The 25,593-nt window shown below is 35.7% G+C and overlaps 3 protein-coding genes across 3 annotated transcripts in view; 2 read left to right on the top strand and 1 right to left on the bottom strand.

Moving 5' to 3' along the window:
• The window catches only part of LOC146141129 (nesprin-1-like), a 340,733-nt gene that overhangs the window by 172,683 nt on the left and 142,457 nt on the right, over positions 1-25,593 (bottom strand). The gene's annotated exons all lie outside the window — the stretch shown is intronic.
• Positions 1,032-9,924, top strand: LOC146141143 (uncharacterized). The gene is made up of 10 exons (XM_083391565.1): positions 1,032-1,071; positions 1,759-1,983; positions 2,921-3,208; positions 3,869-3,989; positions 6,524-6,564; positions 7,233-7,454; positions 7,820-8,038; positions 8,642-8,743; positions 8,946-9,057; positions 9,529-9,924. Exons 1-10 carry the CDS (start codon positions 1,032-1,034, stop codon positions 9,770-9,772), a joined length of 1,614 nt encoding a protein of 537 aa, XP_083247691.1. The 3' UTR covers positions 9,773-9,924.
• Positions 17,147-20,273, top strand: LOC146141142 (uncharacterized). The gene is made up of 5 exons (XM_083391563.1): positions 17,147-17,162; positions 17,994-18,218; positions 18,686-18,791; positions 19,187-19,227; positions 19,810-20,273. Exons 1-5 carry the CDS (start codon positions 17,147-17,149, stop codon positions 20,106-20,108), a joined length of 687 nt encoding a protein of 228 aa, XP_083247689.1. The 3' UTR covers positions 20,109-20,273.

Raw genomic sequence — 25,593 nt, 5'->3', positions numbered from 1 at the left:
TACGAGAACCCTTACCAGGAGATTGTCGCTCAAAACGAGGCAGAGTACAATCAGTTAAGAAGGTGAAGTCCGAAGGTCGCGGGTTCGAATCGCGGGCAATTTTTGTGTGGTGTTAGTGTTTTTGGTCTTATTTCAAAGCATAGGTTCTCAACCATTTTCATGGGCTTTTAGCGCTTTGTGGCCCCATGTTCATGTGTCACACAAATATATCATGGGACATCATTTGGGAGGTGTCCAAAGTCATAATAGAAAACACAAATGAGTTTAACTGACTAATAATTCAAATAGTATTGTTGGTGGCCCACAGAAGACTGTTACGTAGTCCACTACAGGAACTGAAGGCCACAGTTGAGAAACGCTGTTTTTGGACAGAGAAAGAAATTTGGTCCACGACTTATTTGCATGGAAAAGTGAAAAGTGTGCAGTTTGTGGGTTTAAAGAGATTTATTTTTATTTTCGCTTTTGTTCTATATTTCGTGTGGCGCATAATAATCAATACTGACAATTTCGCAAAATTTTATAAGTGGCTTTTTGGATTGCAATTAATTCAACTTGAGAACAAAAGTATTTTGCAGATTAACTTAATCTATCGAATTACAAGAGACGTATCTTTTTTTATATTTTGTAATAAAGCCACTGTATTTGTTGATATATTTTTCGTAATAAAACATGCCGAAAATCGATCAACTCGTACCTGAAATTCTCGTCGGTCGCAAAATGGGGAATTTTCTGAGCGCGGCGCACTACTCAGATGTAAAATTAATGACTAATGTCCGCGGCGACATATGCGGCGTGTAATTCCGATTATTTCTGCCCCGCCAAATCAAAACAAATCGAAGAGAGAGAGAAAAATGGAGAAAAAGGGAAAAAATCACTATGTCATAACAACAAAAACGAGAGATCAGACGAAAACAGAGAATCGAGTGGATTTCTGCAAACGCTGCCAAACACCGACGGACATGCATTTCCGTCACGAGTTTTTAATGTTAGTCTAGCAGAGCTTTTTGCTGCGAGCGATCGAACGGGCTACCATGGGATTTGGAGCGATTTTTGTGGTGCTGATACTGACAGGTGAGCTTTGGTAATGCGACACAGTATAATCAGCATTTTGTATTTAGATTTTATTCGCGTTTTGATTGCAAGGTAAAAATCTATCTAAAGTATCCTTTAATTTTAACTTATCTGATAAAAAGGTTGATTTTACATTAAGTTGGGCTTTATGCGGGAATTTATAACAGGGATTGCTGCATGACGTTTTAGGAACTATTAGTTTTAAAAGCAAATATATTTTTGTGTCGACGACAACATTTTTTAAATATTGGCAGATTGCAGAGGTTTATATATTGATTTTAACGGTCAGTTAAACACTGACCAGCGTATAACGTATAACTCATACTGTTAACATTGGTTAACAGAAAATTATGATCCACTGTTCAGGAGTAATTTGAACAATCACAATAACTGAAGCCCAGTCCGGTCATTTTGCGAAATAAAGTCCGAGGTTTAAAAAAAAATAATAAGACAAAGTTCAAGTCCTAAATTTGAACTACCACAAGCTAACATTTATGGCTAAGGACTGCTAATTAAAAAATTTAAAGTACCGCCTGCTGACAATTTTTGGGATAAACGTGAACAAATACAAGCTTACACTTTTCACTAAAGACTGTCAACTAACAAAATACAACTTATTTTAAGTACTGCCTGCTTACAATTTTTGAAGTTAATTTAAACCATAAACAGCTGAAATTTATCGCTTAGGTTCCACAAGCTTTGTGCAAAGTGATGCAACAGGCTGCGGTGAAACAACCTTCACCAATCGACATGGACACCTCTACTACGAGATATGGAACAGCACAGGGGAGATTTGCACCTGGACCTTCGAGCCTCCACAAGGAAGAAGCAACGTAATGCTGTTGATCACAATCCCGCATATCGCAAGATACAACAACGACTATTGGAGCGACCAGATTAATCTACCGGATGGTAAGTTGTAAGGTTTAGGAAGAGGCTATTTACCGGGACACTAAGTTCGTTTTAATCGATATATTATCACTGGCGTGTGCATGCGTAATATAGGCTATATGTTTTTTTAATATAGTTCTGTGCAATATTTGGGTGCTTTTAAATTAGGCACGTCGTTTTTCATGAATTGAGTTTGAAAATTATCTTAATGACGAAACATAAATTTCTTTAGGGCATAATGGTTGGAGGTTGTAGTTAGAATATCGAAGCCCATACAGAAGTTGATATAATTTCAAACGTGTTTAAAACGCTTTTTGTATAAAAGCAACGCAACTGTGGGTAACATTCTTACAGCCGTATTTTTTGGTTTAACAAACTATAAAAAAAAACTTTAGTAAGCATATCAAAGTTCATACAGAAGTAGCAATCATTTTAAAGGTTTCGAATAACTCTTTATTATTCATGTTGAAAATCAATAAAGAATTATTCAATACGTTCAAAATGCTACCTACTTCTATATGACCTTTGATAATATTACTACAACCTCCAAGCATTATGCTTCAAAGAGAGCTTTGAATCACATTTCGTAGTTTGAGCCCGAAATGCAAACAATAAACAGTCAGCAGCAACCAGAAGCATTGCGTCATGGATCAGCCGAAAAGAGAGCTTTAGTAAGAATATCAAAGCCCATACAGAAGTAGGTTTCCTAAGAGATATTTGAAAGGTCCACAAAATGCTACCTACTTCTGTATGGGCTTTGATATTCGCACTTGATATTCGGACCAAAACCTTAAACCATTATGCTCCAAATAGAGCTTTAAAACACATTTCCTTGCGTCGGGCCCATAACGCAAACAATAATCAGTCAGCAGCAAACAGAAACATTACGTCCTGATTCCCACGATCGGACGCGAGCACATTACACGAAAGGCGACTAACCCGTTTCCCGCGCACACAGGATCCATTCTACCGCACAACACTTCGTCTCGCGAATACACAGACTCGACCAAGGCCTGGTGCGGCGTCTACGTCAGAGCTCCCGACGCCGCGCGCGTCACGTGTCCGATCGACAGTGACGTCAGAAACGTGTGTGGCCAAGCGGCGCGAGAGAGCAAGACCTGGCCGCCCCGGATTAGCAGCAAATCGCACTATTATTACGCGCTGATCAGCTACGCGTTCATCGATTGTGACGTAAAAGTAGAACAATCGACCTACGCCGTTGTTGCTGATGTTGGAAGTCCCACAGGTATTGAGCTGTCTTGTTATGTAGTTTTAATATATTGGAGAAGTACAAAATCGCCAAAGTATTCAAGATATATGTTTTATATTGGACCTTAGTTTAAATACATTTCCTTAAAAGATTAAGTCGCCAAAGTATGCAAATTAAGAAAATTTGGAGACGACAAAGATTGACGATGTGTTATGTATAGCACCTTAGGTTTACCATGTTTCTTGAAATTGACAATTTTATCATAAACTGCAAATAAGACAACATATACTGAACTACAAAGCTTTAATGTTTTAAAGCCAGGTATACAAAAAAAGTTGCCAAAAATTGTAAAATTATTTTCTAAAACGTTTAATGTGAAAAAATGGACCTACAATCATAGATACGATGGCTTTGCAAGATGGTATTGATAATCGGATAGCTTTGTTATGTATTTGTCGTTGGGTGAATGTTTTTTAAAAGTTTTGTATTTTTTTGACGTCGTTGTGTCAGTTATTGTTTTAATTAGGTGCTTAAAAACGTTTTTCTAATACAGTCAAGTACAACACCACGCGGACAAAGATACCATTTAACAAACCGCAAGGTGATGCTGTAGGTAAGTTTATATCTAAGATAAGGCTAGCAATTCCTTTGTTAACCTGACTTTGTTTTTAAAGTTTGTAAACGTATGTTTTGCAGACGAATCAAATGTTCTGTCTCTAAAGGACGAGGTGTCAAAAATAAGGCTTTCCGCAATTATAGTCGGAGTTGTGAGCATTCTATTCCTTCTGCTTATTGTCATACTGGTTTTCTTATTGAGGTAAGTTGAATGAGATGGTTAATATTTTGCTTTTAATATCATTCTTCAAAAAAATGACACATAAAAAATTTTTTGAGTTGCATGGCCAATAATTTCCCATAAATTTCTAATTGAAACGTTAGATTTCGGTGAGCCTTCCGACAAATGGCATAAAAAGCATAGTAGGAATAAGACATCGACATGTCGAAAATGAATAAAGAGTTATTCGAAACGTTCAAAATGTTACCTATTTCTGTATGGGTTTTGATTTCCCAATACGTCTACCTAAAACCTCCAACCATTTTGCTCCAAGTGCATGTAAACACATTTTGTCGAGTTTCTAGACTACTTTATAACGCAGGCGCTCACAGAAGTCGACTTTCGACCAACCTGTAGCTTTTCGCAACGCAAACTACGCAGAAGATCTATCAACCGACAAGCTGGACCGATACCACAGCTTCGATGGAAGCATCAACAAGGCTTAGTCTAGTAGTGTTCCACCTTGCCACAACACTCAACCAACTTTTTAAATGCCGACAGTATATTACAAACTCAAAGGCATTTTGTCGTATTTGCCCAAGTTGTTGTCGGTTTGCTTTTTACTCGACCTTTTTTTCCTTTTAGGCTTTGAGATGCATTATTTGATTTTAATTTTAGAATTGTTACAAATTATTTAAATAACCAACACACACTCACTGAATGCTGGTGGAGTCTTAATAGTAAGTTTATCAACTTTGGAACACTCACCAGAACCTTCAATTGTGACCATTTCATTTTGCAAGTTCACTTTTAATTCACTTCCAACTTTAAAAGCATTTACAACAAGAAAATCATAAAAAAAAATATTTGGAGCCCAGCAGATTTCGATTTTACACCGGAACTGATTATAGTCTTAAAATGTGTAAGGTTCGTTCGAGCAACTATGGATTTAATTCGAGTATCTTTTTATTTGGGTCCGTTTGCAAACGCTGGAGATGTGGAAAAGAGAACGTGTGGCGTGTTTTTCCTTAGTAGCACACGGTTTACTGCTCTAGCTTGTAATTACTTTTTTCCGCTGCCGATGCAACGCTATAGGTCGTTTGAATTTCAACGCTTTACAACGTGATTAGAAAACTGTTTTTCTAATTATTCCGACCGGAGGCACATTTACCTAATTAAGCTAAACTACTGTCAATAATAGGGTGTTAACAGAACTGTTTATAAAGCTTAGTGCATATTTTGATAATTGTATGTTTCCTACGTTTAATGATTATCAAGCTAATAAAGTTCGACAGAAAATATTCAAGACAATTTCCTGAAGACCAGACACTTATGCTTATTGTGGCTGAAAATGGAAGAAAATCGGAGCCTACGTCAATTAAGAAGAACTTTTCAAAAGTTGTAGTTAACACACTGCGGGCGTTTTTTCGATAGCTTGTGAAACCTATACAGTAAGTACCAGTGCTAAAACGTCATTTTATATGGACGTTAGTCCAAATTGAGTATTTTTGCAATTGCCAATTAGACATTTGCTTATTTTATTTAACACCTGACATTTGCTATTTAATTGAATAAGTGGGTAAACTGTTATTATCCGTTTGCACTTTCCTATTTGGTATTATATGTGTTTGAGGATATTTTTTTTCGCTGTGAATAAATGTTATTCTACTGTTACTTATTAAAAAACATTTTTAAGTATGGAATTTTGCGCCATTTTCTTTGCTTTGTGTGAAATTGTATTTATTAGGTACAATTAAAAGAAGCATTTTAGGCACTACAAATTTTGCGTTAACCTCTTTCTGAGCAAATCCAAATTTATTCAAAAACAAATTATACACATACGCAGGGGACTTATATTTATAGCAAATACAAACAAAATCAAGGTTCCGGTATGCCTTTCATATTGGCAACAAAACTCTGTATAAGGCATAATACGAAATTGTGAGATAAAGCGTCAGAGAGATATCGTAATTCACGGTCATAAGTGAGCGAAACATAATAACGTCTTTGCTTTTCCGTCATTGTTTTACCTGTCGTTTTATGTGACGTTATAAAATAGTTCAAGGGGGGCCAGGCTGAGCATTTAAATCACACATGCACGTCACTGTTAAGGCAGCATTAAGAACATGTATCAAGTGGGTACAACGGAAAAACGTTAAACACTGTTTAATTTACGGTTCTTGTGTGTGTCAAACTAGGTCAAATCGAAATATAGAAAGCAGCGTCAAGTTATAAAACCGTCACAAACCGTAAAAAGCCCCCCAAACATGGGAAAACAAACAGGCGGTGTATTTCGCATGACGCCTATAATCGTCATCAACGTTGTCTAACCCTCTCAAAAGCGATTAATCAGCGATTCCACCATTGTTCTATCAACCTGGGTTCTTCCTGGTCCAAAATAAACCTGATAAGGTGGACGGGAGTTAAAGAAAAGGAAAACACGTCAAGCAAACTTTCCAAACGTGCGCCGCGCCACCCGCTTAGCTTTAACGATCGAGTAATGCTGCGAAGCGTTGGATATTTATGTTTCGTGTATAACGAGTAAGTTTTAGTTAGTTTGTTGTATGTTTTGCAAGAATGGCCCAGCTTGTCGTCATTGCTGCTGTAATACTCGCAGGTAAGTTTATTCAAGTAAAATATAAAAGTTTTTTTTGCTGTGTAGAAGAGTTAAAACTTGAGTTCAGAAGTTAATGTTAGTTTAACAAAGTTAGTGGTGTATTGTTTAAAACATATTTTTGTGACGTCACGTCATATTTCGTCAAAAAATGTTGGGTATAACATAGAAACTATGGTAACGTTACATATGCGCATTAGAACTGCACTAGAGGCCAAATTGGAAATAATTTCCAAAACAATCTGAATGTAACGTTGCATGCCATAAATTAGAATAATTTCTACAAGGGCTAGATAAGGGGTCTCTAAACGTTTTAGTTAGAGGGTCTGATAACTTCAAGGCCTGGAGGTCGCGGGCTGAATATTCAGTTATGTGTCGAACTTTATTAATTTGAATTTTGTTAAACGAAGGAAATATAAATAACTATATGCAAAACTATAGTGAGCCTTAATAAATTGCCTTACAATTTAAAAATTTTATCAAAATTTACTTTGGATTCGCATTCAAAAGCGTTTTAATTATACTCCATCTTTTATCTAAAAAAATAGAATTAACTCTGCACGCCAAATCTGGCCCGGGGTTGTAGTATGGTGACCCTGGGCTAGACCACATAAATATATTCACTTGTTTATCAATTATATCAGTTCAGTGAGAAACATTTTGTCTTGCAGGGATTCTGCATGGCAGCTCGGCCCAATGTAACAATGTAAAGACGTTGAACGGGAACGGCACGTTTTACACGCCGACGAGCCGTGGAAGTATTATATCCTATCAAACTTGCGAATGGAGAATAAACGCCAGTCGGTCCCAGGCTGCCATTATTGATGTTCTGCAAGTCAATTCTGGCAGCTTATTTGAGTCATGCAGCGAAGATTACCTACAGTTACCCAACGGTAAACGCAGTGTGAAATGTTGTTCAGTAAATATCACAGCTAGTATTAACTATATTTATTTTTACCTTTACCATGTCAAATTTGGACGCATTTTATTTATTCTGAGTAACTTATTGGAAAGAGAAAGAAGATTACAAACTAACGTTGATAGGGTCCAAACATTTTTTGATAAACTAATAAAATATACGCTTTACCAAATAATGTTTTTTAATTAAGATTTTCATAAAAAAATACCTAATTTTGAAAACTGGAAATTAAACTTTTTAGTAGTACATTATAACACCCAAAAATTGTTTTTACAACTTAAAGACATCTAGAAAAAGCTGGTTGTCCAAGATTAGTTAAAAGCATTTTTGTTGTTGTAGGGTTTAAATTGTGTGGAGATGCTCCACGCAACTGCTTTAGCTACGTGGCATCGGATGCTTTAGGGAGCTCGTGCTTAATGAACGTGCCTCAGTGCCATTGTAGCATGCAGATCTACAAGCTCAGCAACTGGCCACCTCTAATCACCTTCCGCTCAAGGCAGAGAAAAAACTATCGAAGCTTTACGGTCAACTACACTATAGTGGATTGCGCAACTTCCGGTGAATGATATATTGTTTTTGTTTAAAGACTATGTTAAAAAAGAAATAAAGACATTTTGGAAACGTTCAAAATGATACCTACTTCCGTATGGGCTATGAAATTTTTATTACGTCTTACTACAACCTCCAGCCATTATCTTAAGATTTATTCGAAACGTTCAAAATGCTACCTACTTCTGTATGGGCTTCGTTATTCTTACTACGTCTTACTACAACCTTCAACCATTAGGCTCCAAAATTTTTGTTCAAAGTTATGCAGAATACGCACAACCTTTGACGTTCTAATGGCTGAATGGTTTTAAGGTTAAATAATAGTAGCAGGTTAAATTGATGTAGGTGACATTGTGTGCAAGTTTTGATTAGACCTCTAAAACAGTTTCAATTAAGACTTTCGAATAATTAAGTTTATTCAAGCAAAGTAAACCCATAATTATAAACCTCGTATATGTTTGAAAGGGCAAATCTTGATTTATAACTATACAAAGAGGTATTTTTTGTTTAAAAAATGTAGCAATATTACTATAAATTATATACTGCATTATAGTTAACAGCATGTAACTGAGCATCTTTAAGGACAGCTACTGTAACAAACTTTTTATTTAGGAAATCAAATCCAACCAGAAGTCACAGAGCCAGACGTCATAGAGCCAGACGTCACAGAGCCAGACGCCATTGACACAACTACAATAACAGAAGAAAATCAAGGTAAGAATCGTTTTGTCTCTATTTCACGTTAACAGTTTTTAACTATTATTTGCCATAGCTTTCCAGTAAATTATATATAAAATGAAAGCCAATATATTTTGGTTCTAAAAATTAAAATATTTTTAGTAGTTTCAGACTCCATTTTTACGCTTCTTTAGTTATGGTAACAAATTTCATTATTTTGTCACGTGGTTTATTTCAGCCAATAGCCTCATCCGGTCACACCTGACTGCGTTCACAGTGATGGCGGTCATCAGTGCGTTTTTACTTCTGGCGGTGTTCATTCTCGTTAAAATGCTCCTCAACGAAAAAAGGTGGGACGAATCAACTTGATAAAATATCGAACCAACGTTGGCGTCAATCCTTTTTCTTGCGAAGCAGCTTATTTAATTTTTTTTTAGGAGGATTTTATTTCCTTAAAGTTTTAGGCGATTTAATAAGCATTAGTTAAAGTTTTATATACAGTTAGGTTAAGGAAAAAATAATTTACGCATATGTTGTGCCTTTCGTAGCCAAACTATCATAAAATATTTAAACAAGTATAAATAAATAATGTTTTAAATTTCTGAAGGTCGTAGTAATATAGAATAAACAAACACTGAACCGCAAGTCTGTAACATGTTGCGATTTTTTACGTTTTTAGTTTTTGTGCTACCAATTCGACTAAAAATGGTGTTTTATTACATACTTACCATTACACGGCATCATAATTTTCACTTCAGTAATTGACTGTTTTTTATCTCTGTATATGCATTATTTGTTATCACTGTGTTATTCAAACGCAGGAAAAATTGCGAAGCAGCAAGAAGGTTGACAACTCTGAGTGTGGTGCCACCTACCGAGCGCATTCCGCCAACCGAACGTCCGCCACCAGTGCTCCCGAGCACATTAGCAGTTCAGGAGAGAAACTACTCGAATTCTTTTGCTGCAGATAACAACTCTGTATCGTACGACTACATACAACCCACCAATGCTCATCATTATGAGGACCCAACCTGCATTAAGCCCGTCTACGTCGAAATACACTGATTTTTTTTGATTTTTTCTGATGTGTAAATGGCTTCGTGTGTTTGTTAATAATATTTAAGTTCGTTTGCACGATTTGTGCTTTTTTAACTGATTTCCTGGAATAGAGTTATTTCATTTATGCTTACAATAGTTGTGGTTTGGTTCATATAACAGTAAAATTATAGAAAATTATAAACGAAGCCATTTAAACAGTGTTTGGAAGATTTGAATTTTGTGTTTTGGAAGGTTTGAATTTTTTTTTAAATACAACCAAAGCAGAAACTTTTGCAGCTATGAACTTTCTTTAAATAACAGCTATAGACTTCTTCATTCTAATACAAGTGAAAACACGTACACAGAAAAGAACGTTTCTTAATCAGGGAAGGAACAAAATCGCAGCAAAATTTCAGTCAGCCTAGCACACAATTCAAGACTTCCTGTTTATAACGCACCTCAGGAGTCTGACGTCATGGCTATATCGGGGGTCTAGTAATCTATGAGCAAATACGTCGGTCGTCAATCATGCTCTGCAAAGTTGCGGGTTGAGGAAAATACGTTATCGCGGTATAGAGTCTTGATGAGTAAAGTAGGACTGGGGTAAATGTATACAGTTCCTGCTAATATTTGTCAAGATGCGAATGATTTTTCCAGCAGGTAAGTTGTGGAGTAATGGTTAAAGTTGGATTCTTGAATACGAGAGATTACAATCGTTAAAATGAGACGTATAATGATTTTAAGGTGCCAGTCAGACGCGTGAAATATTCAAATGAAAGCAGTTAAGGTAAAATTATGCGAACGTTAACATCAAACAAAAAGCATCTTATTTATAATTGAAGCTGTAGGGAAACCAAAGGAAAATAGAAAACAGTACGTGATACGCCGCTTTTTTTATTTATTCTATGATTATGATTTATTATAAACATTTACACAATGTTATCTAGTTTAGTAAAGATTAAAAATGACTTTGCTTAAAAATGGCATCAAAGCTGAAAACTATAGCGCACTTTTTTGAATTTAAATGTTTTATGCGTTAACCATCAGAGGATAGAACTCAGTTAAGATTTAATGTCAAGATGTGAATATTACAGTAAAAAATTAATATATTTATATATAAAAACACGGATGTACCTAGCCCGAATCAAACCTAAAAAGGTTCGAGACACTGTTTTAAAGGTTCAATATATTGTTTCTATTGATCATTAATCAGTACTTTAGTTTAGATAAAATATTAATATTATAATTTTTTTCATTGGGTATATCCGGACTTATAAGCTTGTTCCAACACGTTTTTTAGGCCAGTGGTCGGCAAACTGTGGGCCGCGGCCGAAATGTGGGCCGCAGAACCATTTTTAGTGGTCCGCGAGTTACTTTCGAATAGCTTAGTATTATCATGTAGTTGTGGGCCGCGTGACAGCCGTACATTTATTGCACTTTATTTTAAAAGTGTGGCAGAAAAACTTTAAATTAGCTCAGCTTGGAAAGGTCCACGTGCCAAATATGGAAAAAAAGTTTCGCACTTCGCGCGTATATTATTCCTTTTATGTGTGTTTTACATTATGCTATGGCAGTGTTTTCTAATAGTTTTCGCCTAATATTTCACCTTAAAATCAAACATCCTGCATCCGATACTGTATTCGTAGTGGTTTTACGTAGTGGGCCTTCAATAGCTCTGAAAAGAGTACTTTGGGCCGCGTCAAAAAAAGTTTGCCGACCACTGTGTTAGGCAAAACTGATAATGCATTATGCGTAACTATGGTATTCACCTCTTTTTAAACATATTTTTATACCCTTTTGTGGTTCTGTTTGTTTTAGTTCTCCTGTTTCGCCTGACCACCGGATACGCGTGCGATACGATTGACGTACGTAAGGTGACGCAACAGCAACACGCGTTTTACCGCTACGGAGCGTTGGACAACTTCGGAGAGTACAACTACTGTGGAAGAAAGTGGAACATCCACATTGGAGTCAATCAGGCTCTCACACTGCGTCTGATCAGAAAAACGGCGGAAATCAATGTTGACCTCCCTGATCGTGAGTTAAATGGCAAAAACGTGAAATCTTTATTATAGTACACCGGATGTCATATCAGTATGAGTGGGGTCGTGAGTTCGACCTTCATCGCTATAGAATACATGGTTGGTTCTCTAGCCTGCGGCCTTGCTCGTTCTATAATACTGATTAGTCTGACTGATTTCGGTTTATGCCTTTCTGAAGGTATCTTGTGTATTATATGTGTGCTGTTATCGTTGGCCAGTATGGAGCAATTTTGTATTGTTTTATCTGTATTTATTTGTCTTGACCCGTACTTATTATTGTTGTCTTTTACTTTTAAAAAGTGCATCAAAAAAGCAAAAAATTACGCGTATATTTTAATTTTAAGAAACGCTAGAGAAAAACGTGGCAGCTTTTTTTGCAAACCATGCGTTCAGAACAAAATTCAAACGATCTTCGTTTAAATAAATTTATTTAAGTTAAATTTCTCAATTAAACTTATATTGTCTTTTGATAAACTTTAACTTTCATTATACTTTCCCAACTAAATCGTTTAAGAGTAATATATCCTTTAACCTAAAATTAACAATTATTTTTTAAACCTAAAATAGTAATAATTGATGTTCTACTTTCGCTGAATGGCTTAACTTAAAATACAATACCTCAGTTCGTTTTAACTGAAATCTTTCAATACACAGTTTTAATGTTTTGAACCAGATTTGTCTCATACCGCTAGGTCGAGCAACTTTGTTTCAATCAGACACTACTTTATTGCTAGAGTCTTAATCCTTACATTAAATACTTTGTGCCAGATTTTTCTCATACTGCAAGATCGAGTAACCCCGTCGGCGAGTACTCGAGTTTAAGCTACTCAAACCGCTGCGCGTTCTACTACCGGGGTGAGGAATCAACTTGCAATGTGGATAGCGACTGCATCGAAACCCGCATCCCAAATAACAACACCAAACAACCACTAGTTCTGCGACTATCGCCCATGAAGAATGCGACGGTATACGATGAAGCGGATATTGCCTTTGAAACGGCGGTGTGCACCCCTATAAGTACGACTTACTTCAATAAGACAAAACATTTGTTTGGAGTTTGCCGTTTTGAGTGGCTTTTAGGTTTTTACTTTCCAATGCTAACCTCGCGGTAATTTGTTATCTTCGGGAAATTACAGTTGATTGAAAATAATTTTTAACCGGAGGCAGTATTTGTGACTAATATGAGCCAAGTAATTAAAACCGGTCAGCAGTATGACTTAATTTACAGAACAGGCGTTTGTTTGGATTTCGCCGTTTAGAGTGGCTTCTAGGTTTTTAGTTTCTACTCGTGTAAACTGTAGTTAACCACGCGGTAATTTGTTTCCATCTTCTAGAAATCACAGTTAATTGTAAAGAATGTTAGACCTTCGGCAGCATTTCTGACTAATATGATGAGCCAAATAGTTTAAACTGTTAAAAAGTTGTAAGTTAAATCCAAATGTGTTTACGTTTGAGTTAAATGACAGTGCTGTGATGGAAACAAATAATATTGAAAAGCCTTATTCCTAGTCGAGACTTTTTTAACAAATTCCAACTTAAAAACAATTCAAATTGCATTTACCTTTACACTATTAAAAAAAATTACCTGTTGCTTACAAACTTTTTAGTGTTTTCAATGCCTTTCAGTGTTTTCAAAATATTCTACTTAAACAACTTTATTGACGGTAAAATGTGTATTGTAATGTATGTTATGCACAGGTACAGCGACCTCGCACCTTACAGAGTTCGTGGTGACAGCAGTGGTGTGCGTGTTTCTACTTGTGGGTGGAATAACACTCGCCTATATGCTTTTGAAGGAGAAAAAGTAAGAAACTCTCGTTCGGAGACTATGTGCAAAATGTAAAAAAACGATAGTAAGGAAGCATACCTTATTTGGATTTTAAATGTAGCATAACTATAAGCCCAACAAAAACTAGCTTACATATACCAAATCTATCAAGGAAAAGTAAATATCAATCATAATTTAAACAGTTTATACACTTTTGCATAACTGTGTTCTGTCAAATTTCAAGGCCAACGGTTAAGGCACATATACTAGCAATTAGCATACTTGTAATTGTAAGAACAACTGAAAACGTTAGCCTTACCAAAGTACAAAATAGGTTATTAAATACTTGTTTTATCTAAGCAATATCATCTATATATCCAACTATCAAAATTTTACCTTTGAAATTTTAACTATATATCCCCCTTTCACAATTCTATTATATCGCAGAAAGAATAGCGGCACAAGCCACAAGCTTAAAAACCAAGAAACACCCCCACCTAGCGGCCGAGTTCCGCCCACCGCTCGGCCACCAGCGGCGCCACCGAGTACTCCTGGAATCGAAGGTCAATTTTCTCAACCTTACATCGCAGAAGCAATACCGCACACATACCACTACATATTACCGGAGACTCTTCACAACGTTACGCCAGCATACGAAGAACCAATAGCGCAACAAAGGCCGCTCTATATTGAAATGATCTAGATCAGGAACAACGTGTAATATTTTAGGGGGCTATAAAGGCCTTATCGAAATCTTATTGATTAACTTAAAAACTGAAAAAAAGTAAAATTAAAAAGGTATGTGAAAATGAAACTTTGGTGCCCATTTTTTTAAATGTAAGGCTTCATTTAAGTTTCACATATGTTAATCTTAAAACAGCAGGTTTTCGAAGTTTAATTGGTTTAATTTAGGAGGTCAATTTATGAGTTCAGGATTTTTGACCAAGGAACTTGAGAAAACAATATACAAAAATTCACAATTTACTTTGTGGTTTTAATTATTTTTGTAAAGATCCCCCTGTGATATTCGAAGGGAATTTTTCTTAAATGTGAGTAGGGTTCACAAACTGTGATATTCGAAGGGTATTTTTCTTAAATGTGAGCAGGGTTCACAAACTGTGATGTGAGAAGGGGAAAGGACCTATAAAATGAGCCACAATTCATGAAAGGTGGTCAAACTTGTTGTTTTCGGACATTATGATGTATTTTATGGAAACCCGCTGAACTTTGTGTTTTGGGTATTTGCTATTATTCTATATAGGCTCCGAAAGCTGGAATTCCACTGTTCACTGTTATAATAGAGGTCCATTTTGTTTTCAATAGCTTAACATTACAAGGTATTTTGTGTAATTTAGTAATTGGCTCTTTTTGATTTGCGAGTTATCTCTCCGTCTTCATATTACTGTATGCTTTTAAACATTACTTAAATACCACTGAGGGTTTCCCATTGGAAAAAGTTGCGTATTTTTGGAACTGTAATTTCGTCGTCGATTTTTAATACGTCTTTGCAAAGTCGTTTTTCAAACACTGAGTATATCTCAAACCCTTTCTATCTTAATCGACCGTTGGTTTGTACATATTGCAATTTTTGTGTTTCACGCGGATCGTTAAATAAATCGTTGTCTGTGCAAAACATGTGTTATACACCGTATATAGGCGACCATTTCTAAGATGCAAAATAAAATTATGAAGCTGTATCCATAAATAGCGGAGTCGTTTCTCGGAATATAACGTCAAGATTTTTGTTTTAACACAATTAGCATCCTCTTGGATATTTTCGCATGTCAGAAAGGTTCTACAAACCATATTGAAGCAGAATTTCACGTACAAATTGGACACAATAGAAAAAAAACTAAGCATTTATGGCTGGAAATAAAATATGTCTTTTAATTTAATATTATGATGAAAACTAATATGTTCACGGAGCGGTGTAAAAATATTAGCGGTTATTGCATAAGTTGGGTGGACGAAGTGGTGATGGAAAAACGTGAAGTACAAATTTAAACTTATCACCGAAAAATATAGTTAAAGTATCAAGAAGGAAGCTATATTTTATATCAATTAAACTAAGAAATTGTCAAATAACATAAAACACATGAGATTTTGTAGCATAATGGTTGAGGGTTGTAGTAAGACGTAATAAGAATGTCAAAGCCCATACAGGAGTAAGTAGCATTTTCTTCAAAGAGTTATTCGACACGAATAATATCTACTTTAATAATGTTTTAAAACAGAATAAAAATGGCCTCGACCTTGACTAATAAAATAATGTATTCGTTTTATTTTAAAAAGGTTAACGTAGCCTGATTGGCGAGAAAACACGCATTAAAATTCTCAATCAACAAGTCTAGCGAGCAAAATCATGTATTCTTGTGCAGTAACCCCCGAAATCTTTTGCCATCGTAAGCAGCAATTAAGTCGCCGCTGTCGAATCTGCTACTTCCTTGACGCGGGCGCGCGAGCACCATAGTGACGTCATAACGATAGAGAAGGGACAACGCACGGCACGTTTCTTCCGCGGCTCCCTTTCGCCACAATGGCTGGCCCATTTTTTGTTTATCTAAGCTTCGAGAAGCTATTTATTAAGATCTAGTAACGTTCAATTAAGCTGTGGCAACGTAATTATAAGCTGTCGTTACTTGGATACTTTTTTAAAGCAGAAAAGAGTTAATTTTTTCAGAAAAAATGTTTTTGGTGCGTTTCTTGCTGGCGGCTATTTTAGGTAAGAGTGTAAAAAGTTGTGTTTTAATGTATCTCTTCTATATGATGTTACTATAATAACGTTTTTTGCGTATGATTATCTTGTTTAACAAAACAATATTGCTTAGTTAAAATTAACTCGAGACATTATGTTAAATACTTTAATATCACGTCTTTGAAAAAACGATACCAACATATATTGTTTTTCGGAAACAGGTAGTGTTAAATAAATTCGAAAGTATCTAAATAAAAAGTATGAATAAAGCAGCAAACTTCTTAAACGAATTAAACGCAGTAAAGTTTTATGAAAATACATATGAAAATGTAATACACAATGCGTATTCTGTGATCAAGCATTCTGAAGTCGTACTGATCAACGAAAAGGCACTCATATATAGTACAGAGATGCCTTTGGAGAGGCTTATTTAAATCAGGGCATCTTATGTGTTCGTTTAGGAAAAGTGTGTATTAACGAGGTAATGGTATCAAGCAGTAGTTTTTTACCCTGACAAAGCTAAATTTATTTTATAGCTTGTTTGATGCGAGCCGTGGTTCTACCCTGCCCAGTCACTTTATCCAGCAAACACGGATCCGTGACAAACCAACCCGCAACGAACTGCACTTTCTACTTCCAAGTCGCCAAAAACCAAAGTCTGACTCTCAAGATAAACACAAATCGAAACTTTACGTTTCCATATTGTAAGTAATATAACGTAATACAAAGTGTATGTTAAATAAAGCTTGGTGGTTGTAGTATGACCAGGAATAAATATGTTCGCCCGGACTGAGCTAACGAAAATGATTAAAAATCGAAAAAGTCCAAAAAGCCTAAAAATAACTGAGCAAGAAATTTAGCAGGGAAGGACTCCTTCAACGCATCAATTTTTTAACATGATATTGGTAAAAAGTAACATTTATTTACAACGTTAACGCCCCATCTTGAAATTTATCAGGATAAACGCACTGTATTTTTCGGGTTAGCGTGAATTGTTTACTTGGTTTCTGTGCTGCCATATACAATTATAATTGTTCGGCGTTTGTGTTAAACAAGTTAACGTTGTAATAAATGTTACTTTTTACCAACATCATGTTAAAAAATTAATGCGTTTTTCATTTCGAAATAGATGTTTGTCTTGTTTCAAGTAAAATTTTTATTATTGTTATACTTTTTCTTGACACAAATTACAACTCGTTCATGACATAAAGCAAACGTAAAAGAGCATAGATTACATTGTGATAACGTTTCCAGAAAGTTCTACTGACTTTAACACGAAACACGTTGCAATAATATGATTAACCACTTTACTAAACTATAGTGCAGCGGAAACGCTTGATATGTAGTGACATCACTACTCTTTAATAAGTGACATAAACGTCACAGGGCAAACTGCAAAGCTTTTTGAAGATTAAAGAAAGTATTATCTTTGTCGGTTCTTGAACAACTTTTACATTCGTTAAGAAACAGTGTTGGTTTTGAGGCAAGTAAAGATTTTATTGTGTTAAAAAAGGTTAGAAACTCTGGTATTATGGATTTGGCGCAAATTGTCTTATACCATGCATAAAACGTCTTGAAATTGTATTCATACAAGGCATAGCTTCTATTTACCACAACCCAAGTAACAACATATCTCTAATAGATGTACGGTCCACCTCATAACAGCTTTTAGCCCATCGGTTGAGAAATACTCTATCAAGGCGCTAAAATTCAATTGCCAAAATGTTAAAAACTATTTTTAAGGGGAAAACGTCTCAGCCAACTCAAGCCTATTCGCCCAAGCCAACGGCTCATGTGTGACCTTTCGCTGGTCGGGTTCAACCTGCGGTCCATCTCAGTGCAATGACGTCATCGAACCTGGGTCAATTACGTCATCACAGGTCGGGATCACCTTTGCCGAGAGTCCCAGCAACGAAACGATAAGATTCAGCTACAAAGTAACGGAATGTCCACGCCCGCCGCCAATGAGTGAGTATAAGAGAGCTTATGAATCATAGAACTGCGTCGTTTGCTAACAACGATTTCGACAGCTGTTGTCCTTTCATGCAAATCTTTATATACACCTTTCGAAACGTACGAACATAAAAGTGATTTATCTTTTATTATTTTTTTGGGGGGGGGGGGCGGGGGCACTTTTATTTTATTAAAAGGGCCGGTCAAATGCATAAACAATTAAGCAAACCCCAATTTTTTTTTTTACTTAGTTGTTTAGGCCCAATATATTCTTTGGTTAAATGTGTTTTCGCCACATAAAAATTAACGGCGGTATATATTCTTTGCAGCAAATATAACCAACGTAAATTGTAAACAAATTAACAGGCAGTACGACACTATCAACCGCTATTGAAGCTCTTTCTGTCGGAAACCGACTTTTAAGTACAATTTCTACTGAACACTAATACAAAACACGAACTTTACTGAAACTCATTTTTTAGCTACAACGAAGCCCGACACCGCTCCTAATGACGCCATAATCGCAATCGGAGTGGGAGTGGCGGCAGGAGTCCTCTTTCTCCTGCTCCTTATTGTTATGGTGACAAGGTAAGGTCGAATGCTCTCTGTGATGCCATAATGTGGTGGACGTAATTTTGAATTTAAAACTAGGAATGTAACTTAATGACGAGTTTAACTGTGCTGTGGGGATCTTAGAAGCTCCTGAGATGAATCACTTAAGCAGTTAAAGGATTCGACTTTACAACAAACTTAAGTTATAATGACGGCGTCTAAAAAATAAATGTAAAAAAGGTTAGTTTTATGTTTTTCTGGATATGTCTTATGGATGAAACTGATAATCACATAATTATGTTCAAATATTATCCAATTAAAACTGGTACCTGATTGATTGGCGACTGGACGTTCGTTACAATTGTTTTCGGGACGATAAAGATTTTTAAAGACTATACGTTGCACTAATTAAAAAACTACTTTTGTTTCAGGATCTTATTAAAGAAGAAGCGAAAAGTGACCCCGACTAACGGTAAGCTTTTGCATGAATATATGTTTTTCACCAGTGATTTAAGATAAATCTAATTAATTATCGGTTGAACCATTAAAAAAATGTTTCTCAGTTAGGGCGCGCTTTGATATTGATTCTCATTTTTGCTTAAACCTGCAATCTCCAATATTTGTTCTACCTATTATAGGGTTGTCATTCTTCTGGATTTCTCCATGAGTATGTAATCACGCATTAAAAAAACAATTAAATCCCTTTGATTTTTACTGTATGTTACACTGTAATCTCCAGCCGTTATGCTCCAGAATAATCACACATTGTTTAAACGTTATATACTGATTCCCCGTTATTAAGGTTAATATAAAAAACACAGAAAGTAGTGTTAGCCATTAGAAAAAAGTTCAGCATTCGATATTGGTCTTCCCAAAAAACAGGCATTGTATTTGGCTCTTTTGGTAATTATAATTCTTTGCCAACGTTTCAATTATCAGAAGAGCTATTTTTTGATTGATATTACTATGCCTGGTAGCAACAGTTTATATATTGTAAGTTGTACTAGAAAGTCATTATGCTCCAGAATAATCACACATCGTTTAAACTTTAAAGACGCGAATCATCGAGATACTACGGAAGGAAACATCTCTCGTAACGAAACCGTGGAAATAACTGACATGCCTCCGCCCGACCCTGACGTACCAATGGTGAAGATAGAACCACAGGAAGCAGCGGTGCAGCAAGCCACCTACATAAACGTAAAGGAAGCGATCTACGTCAACGAACACGTCACTGATGATGACGTGGCGGACAGCGACAACGCCGGTTTCTACGAGGAACCTATACCGATGACGTCACGAGCTAACGGACAAGAAGATCCGACTTACATGAACATGAGAGACCTCAGCTGATAACGTTCAATAGACTTGTTGCAAAGCAAGAGATAAGCGTCGGTTCGCATTTTTAAAACAGAAACTTGAAAATAATTTTAAAGCCCATACAGAAGAAGGTGGCGTTTTATGAACGTTTCGAATAAATCTTAAGATAATGGCTAGAGGCTGTAGTTAGACGTAGAGTGACCGAATACTAAAATATGTAACCAAACCGAAATACTAAAAATACTATTTAAATAAACCTATTTATTTTTTACACACATAAAAGAAACAAAACACTACAGGTGGTGCGACATAAATCACTATAGGTCCTAGACAAGGTAACCACTGACTTAAACTAATGTAACGCGCCTTAGAAGATGTCCCGTATAAGCAGCCTAGGTTTGCATATTTTTATATTGTAAAGACAAACTACTCTAATTACAATTTTTCTTTGAATGCAATAAAAGTTTTGAGCTTAACTGTTGAGTAGATATACAACAGAAGTTCAATATTCAAACGTTGTTAGTAAATGTTTTGGTCCTTGTGAATCATTAGTTTTGTTGCTACTCTTTAGTTTGATTGTTTTACCGTTTCAACTTCAGTAAACAGGCAAAACCTTCAAATACTAGCGAAGTGTGATTCGGAAATGTTAAACAAGGCTACTGATTAAATATTTTTGTGCGGAATTAAAGTGCCACTATTAAAGGAATAAATCAGCGTGTTTTCGAAATGGTTGTTTACGTTTTTTATGTGGCAATACACCAATTATAAACGTATAATGTGTTGATTCATTCATACCGTATTTCGCAAAAAGCCTAAAGAATAGAAGTTATTTGCATTGGAACCGTAAATAAATGTCTTTCATTGTTGTTTTAAACTGAGTTTGGCTTTCATAAACACACTGGTCGCTTCAGAAGCGGTATGCAAATCTCTGTTGAATAAAAACAATGTTAGATCATCGCTAACTGTGGTGCCTGGTTAGGATTTGCCTATGAATCATGTACAGTAGTAAAGAAAAACAGGGAAATGATGACAGTGTGAGGGAATACGCAGCTGGCAAAACGTACCAGCCCTATAGTGTATATTGAATTACCTTTGAATAACTTGTATGAAGACAGTAGCTTGAGATATGACACAAATCTAAATTTAGCAATGCTGAAGTATTTGTGGACTGTACTTATTGCAGGTGAGACACAATTTAATATATCGTTACAGTTTCGAGAAGTTGGCTAAAATATTCCTTCAACGTTTGACGTTATTGAATAGCAACTCATTTAAGTGATAGGTACAACAAATATCAGTTTACAATATTCCTTTAAACCTGTAACTATTAAAGTAAGCTACATGCAAAAACCTACTAAGAAGGCTGGTTTAAAATCATAAATAATAGTTTTAGTTTAATTGCTTGATTCGCTTTAGCGTAAATGGTACCTTTTAATATATTTAATATTTATGTTTAGCTAGATAACTAACCTTTGCCTCTAAGTCACCAAGAGTTTTTTAAAACAAAATAATATAAATTTAAAAAATTTGATATTCTGGATTATACGATCTGATTCTTTAGCATTTCTGTTTATAAATAACGCTAAAGTTAAGTGAGTTTTATCGCTCTCTGGTAATAGGTCTTTTCATGAGCCCGACAGATGGCCTTTCATGCTCGGTGAACACATCATGGCCGACGAACACACTTGAAGGGGCGTTTACTTCTCCTAATTATCCTCAAAACTATACTAATTCCCAATCGTGCCGATGGTCGTTCGTCACAAACGACAGTTACCAAGTTGTTGTCATCAAAATCACGGACCTTTTGGTTTTAAAAGGACCCTTCTGTACTACAACACACTGTGTTAGCAATGTGTCATCAAAATGCAAAGATTATATGACGCTTCAAGAAAAAGGTAACTTTTTGGATGTAATGTTTTTTTTTCAGCTGTTGTTGTTGTTGTTGTTCTTTCCTGTCGCTGTTTTTTTATTTTCTTTTTTCGCAGTTATTGTACTTTACGTGTACTGTGTGTTTATTTATTGTTTTTATGTTTGTATGCAGTAAGGTATTATGTATTTTCGTTCATTCTATGTAATTTAAATCAGATCGATTCCTGATAACATTTTAATGCAACAGAACGTCGGGGGCAGCTGACTCGGTGTACCTAACGGTCTTTCGCTGCCCCCTAGGAACTCAGAACCGTGATTTTTATCATTGCAGAAACAAATAGAATAAGCTTCGTGTTTTCTATGTATTTTTAGGCAACGCGGGACGGCAATTGTTCGTCTGTGGAGATTCGCCACCTTCAACGTGCTTTGTCCTTAAGCACGTGACAACACAAGTTCAAAATACAGATGGTATAACATCTGTTTGCAGGGGAAATATAACATACGTGGACACAATCAACCCACCAAACAACATACACTTCTACTCCAACAATGGAAGCACGAGAAAGGGATTTAGGCTCAAGTTTAACGTAGTAAACGTCACAGGTAAAGCACATAATTTTAGTCGTACAAAATAAAAACTAAAGGCATGAAGAGTAACAGTAAAAACTTTTAGCTTCATCAACCACCAATAACTTTTCAACTTCACAAACACAACCAACAACAACGACAACAAAAATAACAACAAACGAAACAAAAACAACGGAAACAACAAAACCAGACAGTGGTAAATAATTCTTACTAGGTATCACAATAAAAATATTTTTGGTAAATTGTACGAAGCACTAGATGAAAATAAGCTTTTAATTAAATTGCAAACCTAGATGTTTGTTTAAACAAGTTGCTTTCAAAATATGTCTATCTTTAGTTATTATTATTATGAATTGATTTTAGATACATCATCAATTGGTGAAATAATCGGATCTATAGTGGGAGTCATTCTTGTGTCGTTACTCGTGTTTGGTTTTTTGTTCTACTTCAGGTTTGTACTTCTACCAAAGTAATAAATTTAACATTACAGAAAAGAGGTACATTTTCTAAACAAGTTTTTTATTTGAATAATGGAAAAAAACTTGAGTGTCCTATAAAAAACAAGCAGATAAAAAACAATTGTATTATTTTGCCAACATTTAAAAAAATCAATTTAGGAACGTGGTGTAAAACTTCTAAGTCGTGATATTAACCCATTATAACGTTGTGTAGAAAGAAAAGTTTGCGAACGTAGTGTATATTGTGGTACCAGCCATAATGTAAAAGGGTAACTTTTATTAAATCAGGCACAAAAAGAAGCAGAAACCGCCAGAACACTCGCCTGATGAGCCACGAATAAGCAGCCAGCCAACCTACGTGAACCAAAGCAACTTGCGCTCTCATGACGTGATCTACGTGAACAACAACGCAGCTGCTGAGAGCAACGATTCCAACTACGAGCAACCAATGTTGAGAACAGAACGAAACAAAGAGCCCGAATATATCACATTTTAATAAACCTTAATCCATCACTTTGTAACTTGTCGATTTATGACAAGATGAAACCTAATTTCCTGCAGAGATATACTGAAAATAATCCATTGTGTACTTATTTATTTTATCTGACGTTTCGGCTACCTAAACAGGATTCCTTCATCGGGGAATGCAACGACATCAAGCAAAGGAAAATGACACAAAAAAGGCATTCTGTATGATAGCTGAAACGCCGGAAAAAATAAATAAGTACCGGAAAGGCTTCTTTTTTGTATATGCCATGCCTTGTAGAAACAGCATTCTTCTTATTGAGATGTAAAAATTAATCACTTATCTGTGGTGATTTTGTACGTGTTGTTCCATTTGTTTTTTTATTAGACTATATTGTTTCTATAAAGCAAAATATTTCAGGCTGAATTATACCCTGTTTCGCCAAAAGCAATAAAAAGTTGGTTCCGGAAAATATACCTTAATGTGTTGTTCAGTGTTTGTTTGAAACAACGTTTTGCTTTATTTGTTTAAGATGCGGTATGCCAATATCTGTTGCAATACACTATGTTAGATCATCGATCACAGTGATGTATTAATAGCAGTTGCCTATATATGAATCATGCAGTGGAAAAAAATGGGGAAATGATTACAAACGCGGAAATACGCAGGTGGTCGAACATAGGAGCATTGTCTAAGCATATCGGATAACAATAACTTGTATTAGGACGATTGCTCAAGTTTTGATACGGAACTAAATTGAGCCATGCTGGTATATTTGTTGGTTGTACTTGGTATTACAGGTGAGCCGTAAGGTAACATGAATTGTGGTATAAATAATATTTTACTTGATTGTGCCATAAACGTTTGACGTTGCTAAATAGCTGAAATCATTTAGTGTCGATATACTGTAGGTGTAAGAAATATCACTTTCCAATATAGTCTTTCAAAATGTTTTAAAATCATGAAGTATTAGTTTTAGTTTAACTAGTTGTTTGGGTTAGTGTATATTAATAATATGTTTTATTTTATTTATCAATATAAATATGTTATTAGTCTGATAAAAAAATAATATTTTGGTAAAATCAAATTTGCTTCAAAATATTTAAAACAGGGGATATTCAGAATTGTAAGACCTGATTTTTTATCATTCTTGCTATAGGTGCTTCCATTAGTCTAACAGATGGGCTTTCCTGTGCGGTCGACACAGCATGGACATCCAATACACCGGCAGGGGTTATTACTTCACCGAACTATCCCAACAACTATCCGACATCCCAAGGATGCAGATGGTCATTTAGAGTGAACGACAATTACCAAGTTGTTGTTATTCAGATAACCAATCTTAACGTTTTACAAGCAGTCTCCTGTAATACACCATATTGCGCCAGCAATGTAACGTCAAAATGTATCGACCAACTGACGCTTCAAGACGAAGGTGAGTAATCATAACCAGTGAGCCCTAACAAAAGTAATACGGCCAATTTAAAGTGCCATCGTAAGCTGTATTATTTCGTGATGCATCAGTGTGGCTTAGTTTTTCTTTGTGATTAGGCAACCCTGGGCGGCATTTGATCATCTGTGGAAATTCGCCACCCCGAACGTGCTTTGTGCTTAAGCACGTGACAACTCAAGTTGAAAATACAGCTGGTATACCATCAGCTTGCAGGGGAAATACATATGTAGAAACAATCAGCTCACCAAACAACGTATATTTCTACTCCGACAGTGGAAGCCCACGAAAGGGATTCAGTCTCAAGTTCAACGTAGTAAACGTTTCAGGTAAACACATAGAGTCTTATATGTTGACGTAAATATTGATCTATTGGTAAAATATCACTGTGTTCCCCACATGTATGTGAAGGAGGCCTAGACGTAACTGCTGTACTTAATTTTTAAATAGTGTTTTGGATCTATTTATTTTAGACACTTCAGGCTCGTTATGGACCTCGTTGGAATTTGTATAGTTAATTAAATTACATGTCACCGATCGTTTCCCAAACAACAACGTTTGTTTAATCGTTTTGAAAATATATACTGAGAAATATGTGTCAGGGAGCTTGGTTGTAAGTTCCACGTATAGTTGATTGCGTGAACAGCGATACTTTTTTTAACATATAGTTCTAAAATATTAAGCTCC

Source organism: Ascidiella aspersa, chromosome 6 (assembly GCF_963924565.1).
Source record: "Ascidiella aspersa chromosome 6, kaAscAspe10.2, whole genome shotgun sequence".
Lineage (NCBI taxonomy): Eukaryota > Metazoa > Chordata > Ascidiacea > Phlebobranchia > Ascidiidae > Ascidiella > Ascidiella aspersa.
The sequence above is the reverse complement of the archived record's forward strand: the minus strand, read 5'-3'. Positions and strand labels throughout refer to the sequence as shown.

What these genes read in the sequence shown, in the direction of transcription:
- LOC146141143 (XM_083391565.1), top strand. Translation starts at nt 1,032, where the DNA reads ATGGGATTTGGAGCGATTTTTGTGGTGCTGATACTGACAG. An exon ending in CCAGATTAATCTACCGGATG is followed by an intron (nt 1,984 to 2,920) that starts GTAAGTTGTAAG and finishes CCGCGCACACAG; the next exon opens with GATCCATTCTACCGCACAAC. An exon ending in AATAACAGAAGAAAATCAAG is followed by an intron (nt 8,744 to 8,945) that starts GTAAGAATCGTT and finishes GGTTTATTTCAG; the next exon opens with CCAATAGCCTCATCCGGTCA.
- LOC146141142 (XM_083391563.1), top strand. An exon ending in TCCACGCCCGCCGCCAATGA is followed by an intron (nt 18,219 to 18,685) that starts GTGAGTATAAGA and finishes CTCATTTTTTAG; the next exon opens with CTACAACGAAGCCCGACACC. An exon ending in AAAAGTGACCCCGACTAACG is followed by an intron (nt 19,228 to 19,809) that starts GTAAGCTTTTGC and finishes TAAACTTTAAAG; the next exon opens with ACGCGAATCATCGAGATACT.